This window comes from Citrus sinensis, chromosome 3 (genome assembly GCF_022201045.2).
Source record: "Citrus sinensis cultivar Valencia sweet orange chromosome 3, DVS_A1.0, whole genome shotgun sequence".
In the NCBI taxonomy this organism is placed as follows: domain Eukaryota; kingdom Viridiplantae; phylum Streptophyta; class Magnoliopsida; order Sapindales; family Rutaceae; genus Citrus; species Citrus sinensis.
The window spans coordinates 492918-507650 of NC_068558.1; the positions used below are offsets into that span (position 1 = coordinate 492918).

At 35.9% G+C, this 14733-nt stretch overlaps 2 protein-coding genes across 4 annotated transcripts; both read left to right on the forward strand.

The window, feature by feature from the left end:
• The first annotated feature begins 2447 nt into the window (after positions 1 to 2447).
• Positions 2448 to 7403, forward strand: LOC102610581 (rab GTPase-activating protein 22). 2 transcript variants are annotated; one of them, XM_006476232.4, is made up of 5 exons: positions 2448 to 2866; positions 3899 to 4034; positions 4166 to 4215; positions 5679 to 5732; positions 5907 to 7403. In XM_006476232.4, exons 1-5 carry the CDS (start codon positions 2619 to 2621, stop codon positions 7156 to 7158), a joined length of 1740 nt encoding a protein of 579 aa, XP_006476295.2. In that variant the 5' UTR covers positions 2448 to 2618; the 3' UTR covers positions 7159 to 7403. The 2 variants fall into 2 exon arrangements, with proteins under 2 accessions (XP_006476295.2, XP_006476296.2); XM_006476233.4 differs by having other exon boundaries at positions 2450 to 3183.
• Positions 7404 to 7841: 438 nt separating this feature from the next.
• LOC102611076 (hypothetical protein) lies at positions 7842 to 14640 on the forward strand. Of its 2 annotated transcripts, none has more exons than XM_052438560.1 (14): positions 7842 to 8291; positions 8685 to 8810; positions 9029 to 9098; positions 9845 to 9958; positions 10483 to 10566; positions 10922 to 10972; positions 11110 to 11139; positions 11314 to 11376; positions 11523 to 11588; positions 11727 to 11855; positions 12132 to 12167; positions 13676 to 13795; positions 14088 to 14273; positions 14391 to 14640. In XM_052438560.1, exons 1-14 carry the CDS (start codon positions 7987 to 7989, stop codon positions 14499 to 14501), a joined length of 1491 nt encoding a protein of 496 aa, XP_052294520.1. In that variant the 5' UTR covers positions 7842 to 7986; the 3' UTR covers positions 14502 to 14640. The 2 variants fall into 2 exon arrangements, with proteins under 2 accessions (XP_052294520.1, XP_006476297.2); XM_006476234.4 differs by having other exon boundaries at positions 7844 to 8291; positions 8679 to 8810.
• The last annotated feature ends 93 nt before the right edge of the window (positions 14641 to 14733 follow it).

Here is a 14733-nt window from a genome sequence, read left to right on the forward strand (position 1 = left end):
GTTAGGAGAGTGCATGACTTATAAATTTGTCTAAGAACTCACTTACTCATTATGTGGGATATTACACCTAGGATGAAGGCCAAATTAAGGCCTAATCTTTAGGGTCTGCAGTCAGAAAGGATAGTTAGATCCCATTTCGCTTAACACTTCACAAACACACCTACTTCCGTTTTATCTTTTTTTTTTTTCTTCAATCTTTATCATGTAAATAAGAGAGTGAATTTGTAAAATTAGAATATACCACTTTAATGATCTAATTTAGGAGAAAAACTTGTGAGAAACGGTACCGTTAGTTCAGAATGCAAAATGTGTCTCATAATAAGACTATCAAATTTAATATTAAAATGTTAATAAAATTTATTGTTCTGCCAAATAACAACTGGTGGGACAATCCCATTTTTTTTGGCTTTTTCCTAATTTATATATCTACTCATTGATTTTAATTTTTCGATGTCAAAATCCCAGTTTTTTCTCAACAACATCGTGAATCAATATCATGATCGATCTTTTGTGGGTCCAGCATAACTATTAGCGGGCCCTTCGAATAACAAGAAAAAGAAAAAAATGAAACAGTTGATTTATTTTTTTGGTCTTAACCACATTTCGGGAAGGGCCACAACTGTGAAAGATACTTTTAAGATCGTACCACAACTCAAAATTAGAAGTTTTCACTCGAACCAGGAGATATATATTCTCCCAACAAAGGCGACTTTCCTGCGACTCGAACTGAGAAGCAAACCCAATCAAGCCATTTAAGAGGACTTCATAGTGGAGCCAACACTTTGTTGATTCTATTGAAATTAATGTTTTTCTCTTCTTTTTTTCCCCTTTAAATTTAAAAATAATAATAAATTATAGAGAGATATCTTCCAGCTAATATGAAATATAAAGATAACAATTAAATTGTATTCGCATAGTTCATGTGACTGCTTTTAGATTGCAGTGCAGGGGAAAGCTAGCAAAAATGCATTATGCATGTGGTCCGGCATAAATGAGCGTTTTGCCTCCCCCATGGCCCCCTGCCCACTATTTCTTTAAAATTTAAGAACTATTTGTGCGCCATGTGATCTAAATGTGATCTAATCCACTTTCATTCCGCTAATTAAAATTAAAACCAACTTGTCTTTTGACTTTTGTTTCCCTTTCAGTTTTCTCTTTTGGAGTGAATGCATGTGCTTCGTTGGGCACTATCGAAAGGACCAAATGACCAAACAAGCATAAGTAAATATTCTAAGAGAAGAAGCAATGAATAGATAGAGAGTTAGATACCTTAAAAGTTTAGTCATATCAGTGAAGTTGAAAACATATCAATTGGACTTTAAATATTGCCTTTATATGTTTAACATGCGCGATCTCAACTTGCACCGTTTTCATAAATTCATTCATTAAACTAACACACAAGATAATAACTACGGTACTGCACGACTAACATTATATTTGTTGTCATTTCGTAGTTCGTATTATAATGTATTTCGTAGTTCGTATTATAATTTATTTTTACATAAATTCATGTTTTAGCGATAATTTTTAATTGCATTTACTATATTAAAAAGGTGGTCAATATAATGAAATTAGTATAAAAATAAACCTACCAGAGAGTAGGGTTTAGACTGTATTGCATTAAAACATTGTTTATATTTTAAATTTAGTCATTCTACGTTTTTGTTAAATAATTTATAATAAATTTTAAATTCATTAAATATTGATTTATATTCATATTAAAATAAAATAAAGTTTAATAATAATAATAATATAAAATATTAATAAAACTAAATATTTAATAAATAAATGATGATACATTATTTTATTTTAAATATGTAAAATGTATTTTAATTATTTAATCATTTATTATCTACTAAATATTTAAGTTGAAAATAAATTTAAATTAAATAATTATATTAGACATTAATAAATACAAATCAATTTATAATTAAATTGAAGATTTAATATTATTTTTATTTTATTATATTTACCATATATATATTATAACTATATTATATAATAATAGTAAATTATTAAATTATTTTATGCTATAAAAATTAATATATAAAAAATATTTTTTTAATAATTAATTTTAAAAATATAATATAAAGCTAAAATATTAATAAATTAAAATAATACTAATTTAATTTTAACATTAATATAAAATATATTACAAAATAATATTATATATAATATGATCTATAATATACCAAACATTATATTACTTTATAACTTAATACAATATATTCTAATATAATATAATACAATGTGACAGTCTGACAGACACATCTAGCTCCCCATATTGTTACCTAGTACTTATACAACTCGAAATTATAGACAGATGGGCCCGGTAAAAACTTAAGTTTGTTAAAAATAAACCCAAAATGGGCTGAACAAAAGGCCCAAGTCAGCGCGGTCTAAATCTTCCCGATCTACTTTTTATTTTTTTCTTACTATCAAACTCACATCGGACGGATACAAGACCGAAAGAAAGAGAGAGGAGAGATTTGCAAAAAACAAAATAGAGATATGAAAATAAAATAATAATAATTTTGGTTGCTTGCATAATGCTTTCATGGAAAGAGAGTAAAGGCGAGGCTCTAAAAAAGTAAAGGTAGGGCGGACACAGTTTGGTGATGGTGTTGGCCATATTACGCATCAACCATCACGACCCATCCGTAATTTCACTGTTGATGCTCATTTTGACCACCGGAAGCGGCGGAAAATGGATTGTGTTCGCCGAAGCTAGCGGCGGCGGCGGCGGAGGAGGAGGAGGAGTAGGTTTCTGGTATCCTGCTGTGCTCACTACCAATGTCGGATTAGCTATCGCCGTGACGGCCATGGCCGGCCTTGCCTTGGCCGCCACCGTCTTATACTCTCATAGGTAAAAGAGGGGGAAAAAAAAGAATCAGAATAAACAAACAAATAAAAATCATCGAATTAAATATAAAAAAAAATTAAAAATTTCAAAAACGAATCCAGAGATTATATATTAGAATAGGTAGTAAATGTTAACGGAACAATGTTAACGGAACATAAACCGTTAATGAGAGCCTTACGAAGGAGTCACACGTCTTCTTCTTCTTCCCCGTCATCGTCAAATTCCTCCTCTCCGTCATCGTCGTCGTGGATTCATTTGCGATCGGTTTTATTAGTTGTTGCTTCCTCATCATCATCATCCTCACCAGTTTACTCTGATCGGTGAGTTTCCCTTTCTGTCTACTTCTCCTTTCATGAAATATTTGTTGATTCCTACTTTCCTTTTTTGATTCTCTGTTAAAGAAAAAAAAAAACAGTCATTTTTTTTTCTTCTTTTAGAGTGTTGAGATTCGGTTCTTAGATCTGATCTGAAATTACTCGACTTACATCAGTGGTCATGAACTCTTTTGTTTTTGTTCATAGGAGTTTGCTGTCCCTCTTTTTGTCTCTGAGAGGTTCAGAATCTGCTTCATTTATTAGATTGCTGATCCTGCTTGATACTGTTTCTAAATTAAGAGGCCACATTATCCGAGTAGCACTTGGTTGTTGTTTCCTTAGCGATTATATGATGGTGTCTGTACATATCCAAATGACTAGGAGTCTTTCACTTCATGTGGAAGTTGTGATTTGATTCATTCTTGTGCCCATACGTTAGCCCTCGACGGTGGTGTTTAGAAGCTAATCTGTTGTTCATCTTTACTATTCTCCTTTGTGTTCAAGGGTATTATTAGTTTTGATGGGGTGAGTATAGAAGTGTGCAAAGTTAGAAGTTCTGTTTTTGTCTGTGTACTTATCCAAATCTACACAAGTTTATAGCTATGTTTGTTGTTGGTTGGGGTTTCCATCTATTCATATGCATTTATTTCTCCATTAATGATTGTTATTTGCTTTTCCTTGATGAAAACATTTATTTTTATTTTTTGTTTCTTCTTTCCAGAGGTAGTCTTAAATCTCCTTGGTCCCGTCGGAGAAGAAAACATGCGCTTCTACCCAAGCAATGGAAAACCTTTTTTACACCAGATGGAAAGCTCAGTGAAGGGGGTGTCAAGTTTCTAAAGAAAGTCCGTAGCGGGGTATGTTATTACGGCTTTCTTCAGACAGAGATGTCGACTTTATCATTCTTCTCAATTTTAGATGGAGTCGTGTTTCTTTCTTAACCTTTGTTTTGTGTTGTGAGTATTCATTCTTCATTTTTCCGTTGCAGGGAGTTGATCCAAGTATCAGGGCAGAGGTTTGGCCATTCCTTCTTGGAGTGTAAGAATCTTCATTTGTACTGAAGTCTGTGCATCTTTTTCAATGATTATTCATGAATGCGTAAGAATAGCAAAATCCTCCGCGGGTTTGGGGCTCCACTTGCCCTACCCCAAATGGGGTAAATTATGATGAGTTTCTAGGAATGGGGGGAAAATAATCCCCAAATCCTAAATGGGTGGGGTTTGGTTTCATACTGCCTGTATAAATAAATATTAATATTTTTTGGTTATTATTTATTCATATATTTTATATTTTTATGTGATTCAGGGTATTTTTCCAATATGTTGGAGATAATATTCTATTTTCAATAATTTAAATTTTATAAAATGTATGGTGATGGTTTTATTTGAGTCATTTCAATTTTTATTTCACCAAAATTATATATATAAATCTATTATAAAATATGTAAATGGGGGAATGAGGTGGGGATGGGTAATCTAGTTCGCACGTTTGGATTCTCCATCCCCATCCAACTAAAGTTATTGGGGGATGTGGTGGGGAATTGAGGAGGCGTCCTCACCTCCACCTCGTGCCGTTGCCATCCCTATGAACGTGTATATTATTATCATTGAAACATTATCTTCTCTTGGAACTCTTATTTTCTTTAAAGTAATAACCTTTGGTTACCATGGTCATCTAGGATGTTTTTGATGTGCTTCTCCTCTCTTGATTCCAGCTTATTAATATGTTAACAATTCCATCCTTTTCCTATTCTTGTTCCCCCTTACTGATGTTTCCTATGATGCTACTGTCTTCTCTGCTTGTCCACTTCTATCATCATATAGGTGCTTTATAATACTTATGCGTAGCCCCATTTTGGTCGCTTGGTAAGGACATCTGAGCAAGTATCTTCTTTTATTGAACAAGTCATTATCAGTTGAGGAAAAAGGGGAGGAAATTTAGCATTATCCATTTGTAATCTCTTGCATTATACTTTTTTTTTTATAGGATTTTTGTTAATAATTATTTATGTTTTTAGTTAGAAGCAAAGGTTTTGATTTTTCTTATTTTATTTTTTTAACTGTATTTAATATTTTATTTATTTTTATATTTAGGATCTGTATTCTGTGTTATTGTAATACTCTTGCTTCTTTTTGAGATATCTGTTGCCTGCCTGGTTGTCTGCATTTTGAGAGGATGATTAGGAGAAAAGCAAAGCAAATGAATATTTCATGCTATTTATTGATCCCTTTTCATGATTTTACTAGGGAGTGATTCTTAATGTGGTATTGCCTTTTAGGTCAAGTCCTTGTTGTTTTCCAGTTGGATGTAAATGAAATACACCTGCCAGAATTATGGCTGCTGCATGTGGTCTTATTTTGTTTTTGGATGGAAAATGGACTTGTGGTATATAATTAAACTTGCTTATTTGAGGACACTTTTTTTTGTGCATTGCAGCTGTTTGCTAGTTCCCTGGGTGTATAAGTACTTCTATATCCTAATACTGTGCTCTCTTTTAACAGATATGACTTGAAAAGTTCCAAGGAAGAAAGGGATTCCGTAAAAGCTGAGAAAAGGTATTGTGATTTAGTTAACTTTCCTTTTACTACTTAGGTTTGTTGCTTTCCATCTCTTGATTCTCTTGCCTCTGCCCTTCTATTTTTATTTTCTTCTTTCTTACCTTAAACTTTCATTTGCCCATTGTTCCTTAACCCGAGTTATTTATCATTTTTTAATTGTGTATTATACAGAAAAGAATATGAGAACTTGAGGAAAGAATGTCGTAAAATAATTCACCGCTATGAGAAGAGCTCTAAATTGAAGGAAACCACAGGGAAGAGCAGCAACGAGGACAGTGGGGATTTGAGTCAAGTGTTTGATTCTCCAGGTTTGGAAGATGAGGCCAGTTCTAGGAGGTCTGTATCGTCTGAGGGAGGAAGTCCAGTAGCTGAGGACCTAGACCGCCCTGTCTATGACCAAAGCCCCGAGTGTTCTGGATTATTGGAAGGAGAAGATGAACGTGATAAGAGTGTACTTACCTGTGAAGATGCCTCTGCTGGTGACACTGAGTCAACCGATTCTGACTCTTCTGAAGACCTGGAAAACATTCCTCTGCTTTCTGCTGAAGGAGCCGAAGCTCGACATGAGAATCCCAAGGAAAGTTCATCCCTCTCAAAGGCAGACGGCAATTCCAAATTCTATACAGATGAAGATTTTGCCACATGGCAGAGAATCATTCGCCTTGATGCTGTGAGAGCAAATTCGGAATGGACGATTTACTCACCGTCTCAGGCTGCAGTGTCAGAAATGAAAGCACAGCGTTCAGCTCAGATTGTCGGCTTGAAGGATTATGATCATTTGGAGCCTAGCAGGATTTATCATGCTGCTCGCCTGGTTGCTATACTGGAGGCCTACGCATTATATGATCCTGAGATTGGTTATTGCCAAGGGATGAGTGATCTACTCTCTCCAATTGCCTCGGTGATGGAGGAAGACCATGAAGCCTTCTGGTGTTTTGCTGGTTTCATGAAAAAAGCTCGGCATAATTTCAGGCTGGATGAAGTGGGAATAAGAAGGCAGTTGAGTATTGTTTCCAAGATAATCAAGTGCAAGGATAATCATCTCTACAGGCACCTGGAACAGCTTCAAGCAGAAGATTGTTTCTTTGTGTACAGAATGGTGGTGGTTCTTTTTAGGAGGGAGCTAACTTTTGAGCAGACACTTTGCCTCTGGGAGGTGATATGGACAGACCAAGCAGCAATTCGTGCTGGAATTGCTAAATCGGCCTGGGGAAGGATGAGGCTAAGAGCCCCTCCTACCGATGACCTATTGCTTTATGCAATTGCAGCCTGTGTACTGCAAAGGAGGAAATTGATCATAGAGAAATATAGTAGCATGGATGAGATCATGAGGGAATGCAACAGCATGGCTGGACATCTTGATGTTTGGAAGCTTTTAGATGATGCCCACGATTTGGTTGTCACTTTGCATGACAAGATTTAAGGAATGCCTTTGTCATTGCTCTTCAATGATTCTTCTTTTCGATTATTTGGTGTTGTTGAACATCCGGTGATCCCTTTCTAAACTAAGGGATATTCCGGTCACTTTACACTCTGCTTGAAAACAAGCATCTGATAGGCAATTCCTGTACCCATTAAATTATGTATGGATTTATGATGTACTGCCCGCGCTCATGGTTCATTCGAGTGACAGTGGCATTTCTGCAAAATTAGTAGTGATTTTATGTTGTTCGTGTTGTTCGCTTAATTGTTGCGTTTCATTCGGCAATGTTTCCATGCACACTGTTTCTCGTTATATGTTAACGTCATTCGGCAAGATGTCAGTCTTTATTTTTGTTGAACAGATGTTATGTTGTCCGGAAAAACGGAAGGAAAAGAGGAAAACACTCCATCAGTTCTTTTAAAAATTAACACTGAACATTTTTTTTTTATTTTTTTATTTTTTTGGTTTTGGGGGCAGTAAATAATTTCTACTTGAAACAATCAAATCGACATTTATTTATTTATATAATTTTATTTACGAATCAGAGAAATGTCCGTTTCACCCACAAATCAAATCAATAGAGGAGATTCTTAACTCAGTCTAATTTGTACTGATGAGGCAGGCGCAGGATTTACAATTTTACGCTCCGCTGATGACGTGTATGGCATACGATTTCCACGTGTGCAGCGAGGGAGTGAAAGTAATTTCGACAACGGAACGTCCCATTCCTTCATCTCCAAATTTTCATCGGAATTGCTGGTATTTTCTCCGAGCAGCTCTCTTCCATTCTTTCAATTTCCATCTGCACTCAACTTCCGATCTTTCCCAATGTCTGCAGCTGTGGAGGAACCTCAGTTTCAAAACGGCGTCGCATCAACTGACGAGCCAAAACCCGAACCAGCTGCAGATCCAAAGGTAGAGGAGACTAAAGAGACCTTGATCCAGCCTCCTCCGTCGACCGAACAAACGGAAAAGCAGCATCCTTCGACCGAACAAACAGAAAAGCAGCCTCCGTCGACCGAACAAACGCTAAACCCAGCGCTGCGTAAAGATGAAGGCAACCGAACATTCACGATGAGAGAGTTGCTCACTGAATTAAAAAGCGAAGGTGAAGATAGCGTCACTGACGCCAGGTCCGTGTTTCTGATTTGATTCTCCTGAAAGCTTGATTATTGTGCTCACATCCCTTGGAATATCGTGCAATTCGTGATTTTTCATGCTATACAAATTACTTAATTCTGAAAGCTTTTATCTTGAAACTTTTGTTAGTTCTTTTTGCACTAATCCAACTAGCAGTGGTCTGGCTAACGTAATAGCTCTTGATTGTGCGGACTAGAATTTGTAGATTCTGCAGTGAATATGAGTCCCAAAGTGTCTATATGAAAATTTGAATTTGCTACCTCGGTACATTGGATGTCGTAGATACTGAAAGAATGCACATTGCTGAGCGTTATTACATGTTATGAGTGTAGTTATTATTAGTAAATCTTAAGAATTCATTCCCCTGTGGTTTTGAATAGTTTCAGTCAAGGAAATACGCCGCATCAGCTGGCGGAGCAGAACAATGCTGCAATGGAATTGATTAACAGTGTCACTGGTGTTGATGAGGAGGGTCGATCTCGCCAGCGGATTCTCACATTTGCTGCCAAGAGGTACTTTCATCTCACTCCCTCGACTTCTGTTAGTAACTTGGCTGCTAATGGAGAAATCTTAACTTTTGTCTTCCCCTCCATTTAAAAAAAGAAAAAAGAAAATGAAATAACTGGAGTTGCAGCTTCATACACACACACACATATGGGGCGGGCTTCAATTTTTTGTTGTTGTAGGATCCTGATTGTTCAAAACTATATTGTCTACTCTAATTTTGTAGGTATGCTAATGCAATAGAGAGAAACCCAGAAGATTATGACGCACTATACAATTGGGCACTGGTTCTTCAGGTCAGATTTTTTCTGAATTGCTTCTCTTATACAACACAAAAATTTATTATTCATTCACGCTCTCTTTAAAAGTCAACCAGATGGCCCTTTTTGTTATCAAACTCATCATCAGGATACATATGAACATGATATAACTTTAAAGTGTTTGGATTCAGTGGTCTGGCTACACTTCAAAATCATCATGTGCAAATTAATTTACTTAAAAATTTTGATTTTTCTAGAATAATATAAGATTTAACATGTGATTTTGATGATGAAAATATAATTTTGAGCCTGCTTTTTCTGTATATTATTCAAAGCCGATGGGGCCAAATCAAAAATTTTACTGGGGGAAAATAAAAGCTTTTAGTTGAAATTTAAAAATGGTTTTCTGAGGAAAATTTTAGGACAAGCGGGGGCAGCTATGTGGCTTCCCCACTGTTTGGAGCAAACATGGTGAGAGAATTGAATTTTGATGGGATAGGTTGATTCAAGTTTTCTTCCTCCTATTTGAATTCTTCCGAGCTGAAGAATGTTTGTAATGTGAGATCAAATGGCATTCATTCGACTAACTGCTGTATATGTGATGAAATGGGATTTATGTGGCACGCAAAAAACTAGATTTGATTCTTCTTTTTTTTTTTTTTTAAATTTATCCTTCCAGCGGTATTCTGTAGTGTGTATTATAATCTCTCAGCATTATCACAGATTCAGCTTGTATACTCTGCCACTTTAGGCATAATGCACGATTGTTATTTGGCTTGCAGGAAAGTGCAGACAATGTTGGTTCAGATTCTACTTCACCTTCTAAAGATGCTTTGCTTGAGGAGGCTTGTAAAAAGTATGATGAAGCTACGCGCCTGTGTCCTACACTACATGATGTATGTATTGCTCAATTTTATTTCCTAGATAATCTTGTTGGTTTTCTGTTGTATCAGAGATATTTAATGCCATAGCTACTTCAAGATCAAGGACAATAACTGTCTACAAAGGAAAAGCCACATAAGGGAATGATTGGCATGCAATGCTTAAGATTTTGCCACGAGTTATTATGCCTGACTCATGAATACATTTATAAATTTAGTCTGTGGCTACAGGCTACTTCAAAACTTTTGAGGTCTCACTTTTGCTATTTTAAGCTGTTACGAATATCCTGCTAATAAAACTTCAATATAGGATCAGAAACTACTCACTTGTGAAAGGCATGCTCATATCTATTATCAATTCTATGATATGTTCCTCGTGGTTTCTGCACCTCTATGGTGCTTAGATGGTCACGTTGGAAATTTATTGCTTTTATTGGTGTGTCCAACTATGTGCTTGCATCTGTATTGGTCAGATTGTAATCTATTCCTGATAATCTAGCTCTTGCTCTTCTGATAACTCTCTTATTGTTTCTTCACAGGCTTTCTATAATTGGGCCATAGCGATCTCTGATCGAGCCAAAATGCGTGGTCGTACGAAGGAGGCTGAAGAATTGTGGAAGCAGGTTTCATTATATTCTTTCAGTATTAACTATTATGGTCATTTGGATTTTCTTTTGCTTCATTATCATGTTTTGAGAAATGGGCTCTGAACTGGAATTTGAGCATTTCTTTTGTCAAGCTGACTATTGATGGTGATATAATTATATATCTTGAGTATATTAGTGTTGTAAAATTAGAACACAATCTCTCTGATCTGCGCTTGTTATTGAGAGTAGGTTCCTCTGTGATTAAAGAGTTAATGCTGCTTGGTGTCCACTCAAACACATGCATTTGAAAATATATTATATTCCCTTGTTTGGATATCTCTTTGCTTGCTCTTTAAAATTAGTGAATTGCTTATCTGAATCCATTCTGCAGGCAACAAAGAACTATGAGAAAGCTGTCCAACTTAACTGGAACAGTCCCCAGGTATTGTTGGAGAAATTGTTGTGTAGTGATTCCATCTTTATTCACACTTCCAATAACTATGTACAACTTTACCTTCTTTTCTTCTGTTAATGTCATTTAGTTTTGTCTGATCTCACTCCATGTGAAATCTATTTCAGGCTCTTAACAATTGGGGACTCGCTTTACAGGTAATTCTGGTTACATAGATGTTGCTATTAAACTTCATTTATCTTAGTGTTTTCTTTTTCTTAACTACATTTTGTTATCATCAGTCTCATAACTTTTATGAATTTTTGGCTACATATTGTTGTCCTGGGAAACAAGATTTGATTTTATTATTGTTTTTTTATGTGCAATTTCAGGAACTCAGTGCAATTGTTCCTGCGCGAGAAAAGCAAACAATTGTGAGAACTGCAATTAGTAAGGTACAAAAGTCATCTGGAGACATCAGAGTGCTTGGATGATTGTTTAGGAACAAGACGCAAAGTAATTTGCATCTGATATTTCCTGATAGTTTGTTGTACCTCTATCTTCTATTCTTATGATACCTTTCCCTCACCATCGAATGCAGTTTCGTGCAGCAATACAGCTGCAGTTCGACTTTCATCGAGCAATTTACAACCTTGGAACAGTCTTGGTCAGTTTCTTACTTATCTGTTCATACTCAAGTGACTTGTTATAGTTGGCTATGTTCATTGTATTCATTGTCATATCTTGTGCTGTTGTGCATGTCATTGAGTTCTAAATCCTGATTCTGTAATGTTCTATTTTGCAGTATGGTTTAGCAGAGGACACGCTAAGAACTGGAGGAACAGTGAATCCTAGAGAAGTTTCACCTAATGAGTTGTACAGCCAATCTGCAATCTACATTGCAGCTGCTCATGCATTAAAACCGAGTTACTCAGTAAGTAGCCTTTTTGTGTTTCTCAACCAGTTCTTTCTGATACTTCTTCAGACTAGATAGGTTTTGCTAATATGGATTGGGCCTCACTTGTGTTCTAGTGTTAATGGGTTGTTTCATAATATGTATTATGGAGTGAGGAAGTTTGATATGGCTGGACTTAACTTGGCAATAGTGCGACAATTGTCAATGAAATTATTAACTGAGTTAACCCTTTCTATCTTCTTGCTCTTTTTCCATTTTGGGCCAAGTAGATAAGCTTTATTTGTTTGTTTTCAGGTTTACAGCAGTGCATTGCGTCTTGTGCGTTCCATGGTCAGTATTTATTATTGAATTATTTTCTCCTCAAATTCATTTTACTTGAGTTTTATGTCTTTTGTTGGACTTTTCTGTATTAAGATTTAGCACTTGCTAGCTCCTGGGAAACTCATATTTGCCTTTTCTGGCTGATAACTCACCTTTGAAATTTCCAATCTTTGTAGGACATCTCCCCCTTAATTGCTATTGTTGTTGTTGTTGTTGTTATAGTCGGCAGTTATTATTTAATTACTTTTTCCTCAAATGCATTTGACTCATGTCTTTTGTTGGACTTTTCTGTATTAAGCTTTAGCACTTCCTTGGTAAGCTCCTGGGAAATTCATACTTGCCCTTTCTGGCTGATAACTCACCTTTGAAATTTCCAATCTTCATAGGACCTCTTCCCCGTATTATTATTATTATTACAGTCAGTATAATTGAACTAGTTTTTCCTAAAATGTGTTTTACTCCAGTTTTATGTCTTTTGTTGGACTTTCCTGTATTAAGCTTTAGCACTTCCTTGGTAAGCTCCAAGGAATTTCATACTTGCCCTTTCTGGCAGATAACTCACCTTTGGAATTTCCAATCTTTACAGGACCTCTTCCCCTTATTATTATTATAGTCAGTAGTTATTATTTAATTACTTTTTTCTCAAATGCATTTTACCCCAGTTTTATGCCTTTTGCTGTACTTTTCTATATTAAGCTTTAGCACTTCTTTTGTAAGCTCCTAGGAAATTCATACTTGCCCTTTTTGGCTGATAACTCACCTTTGACCTTTGAAATTTCCGATCTTTATAGGACCTTTTCCCCTTATTATTATTATAGTCTGTAGCTATTATTTAATTGCTTTTTCTTCAAATGCATTTTACTCCAGTTTTATGCCTTTTGTTGGACTTTTCTGTATTAAGCTTTAGCACTTCCTTGGTAAGCTCCTGGGAAATTCATCTGGCTGGTAACTCACCTTTGAACTTTCCAATCTTTATAGGTCCTTTTCCCCTTATTATCATTATTATTGTGGTCATTATTATTGAATTAATTTTTCCTCAGATACATTTTACTCCAGTTTTATGTCTTTTGTTGGCCTTTTCTGAATTAAGCTTTAGCACTTGATAAGCTCCAAGGAATTTCATACTTGCCCTTTCTGGCTGATAACTTACTTTTGGAATTTCCAATCTTTATAGGACATCTTCCCCTTATTATGATTATTATTTATTTTTCCTTAAAAAGAAAAGTTGGGGCGGGCAAAGCCCCAATCAGTTTTTTAGTCCTACCTCCCCCAAGATTTGAACGTCGGCGGCCAGCCATAGAAAAGCTGCTTGACAACGACTTAGTCAAGCCCCTGGGAGCACCTCTTATTATGGTTAATTTGAATTCAATTTACATTCACCTAACTCATGTGGAATTTAAAGTCATCAAGCTCAAATGCTAGCCGTCCTTGACATGATTCCATGTATACTTTTTCTGATATTTTTTATAGATCCGTTCTCTTTTCCTATAAATCTGACAGCCTTAAATTGTTCACAGTTACCTTTACCATATCTTAAAGCTGGATATTTGACGGCACCACCTGCTGGGATCCCGGTTGCACCTCATAGTGATTGGAAAAGATCACAGTTTGTTTTGAATCACGAAGGACTTCAACAGGTAGATTTTGCTTGTTCTCTCTTTTGCGCATGAGTTGATGAGGCATTCGTCCCTTGAATATAGAACTGCTTGACAATAGAATGAAAATTCGTTTTTCTTCAAAAATTGTCTGATTGTTGTACTTGGTAAAGTTTTCCAACTGGAATCTTAAAGTATGTGACAGGTAAGGGATTAAGGGAATGGTTAACTGAATAAGACAATTTTGTGCTACCACATTTTGTACTGACAAATCATTTCTTTCTGTTTTTCTTCTTTTTGCTCTTTTCAAATGTTTCTTCCCACTGTTTTGCAGGCCAGCAAAAATGAGCAAAAACAAGTAACCCGGAGCCTGTCGGGCAGAATAGGAGATTTTAGTCCTGACAGAAGGGCTATCAGAATTGAAGTTCCGGATATTGTGTCTGTATCAGCATGTGCTGATTTGACGTTGCCACCTGGAGCTGGCCTCTGCATCGAGACAATTCACGGACCAGTTTTCTTGGTAACTCTTGTTTATTAAATCATTGGAAAAACTTTTTCAAAGACTGGTGATGGTGGGAGTGTTTCGTAGGGTGCACAATTCATAATCCAGTTTATTTACTGCTTGTTGGCTCCCCAGGTTGCTGACTCATGGGAAGCCCTAGATGGATGGCTTGATGCAATCCGTCTGGTTTACACAATCTATGCACGGGGCAAAGCTGATGTTCTGGCGGGTATCATAACCGGTTGATTTTATCTCTATTACTAATTTTAGCACCATGGAGACCTTTTCTCGAGGTAACTGATGATTTGTGTATTGAGATTCCGCAGTTCAAGTAAAACTTGGTGTATATTATAAAGTATTGAATTCAATTTTGCACTTACGCTTATTCTGCCCCTGCCAAAGGAACGTGAATCGGGTTGCTATATGGATTTGTTATTTCATTTTGTTCCCCGTGCCTTGTTCAGGTTACAGTGATAAA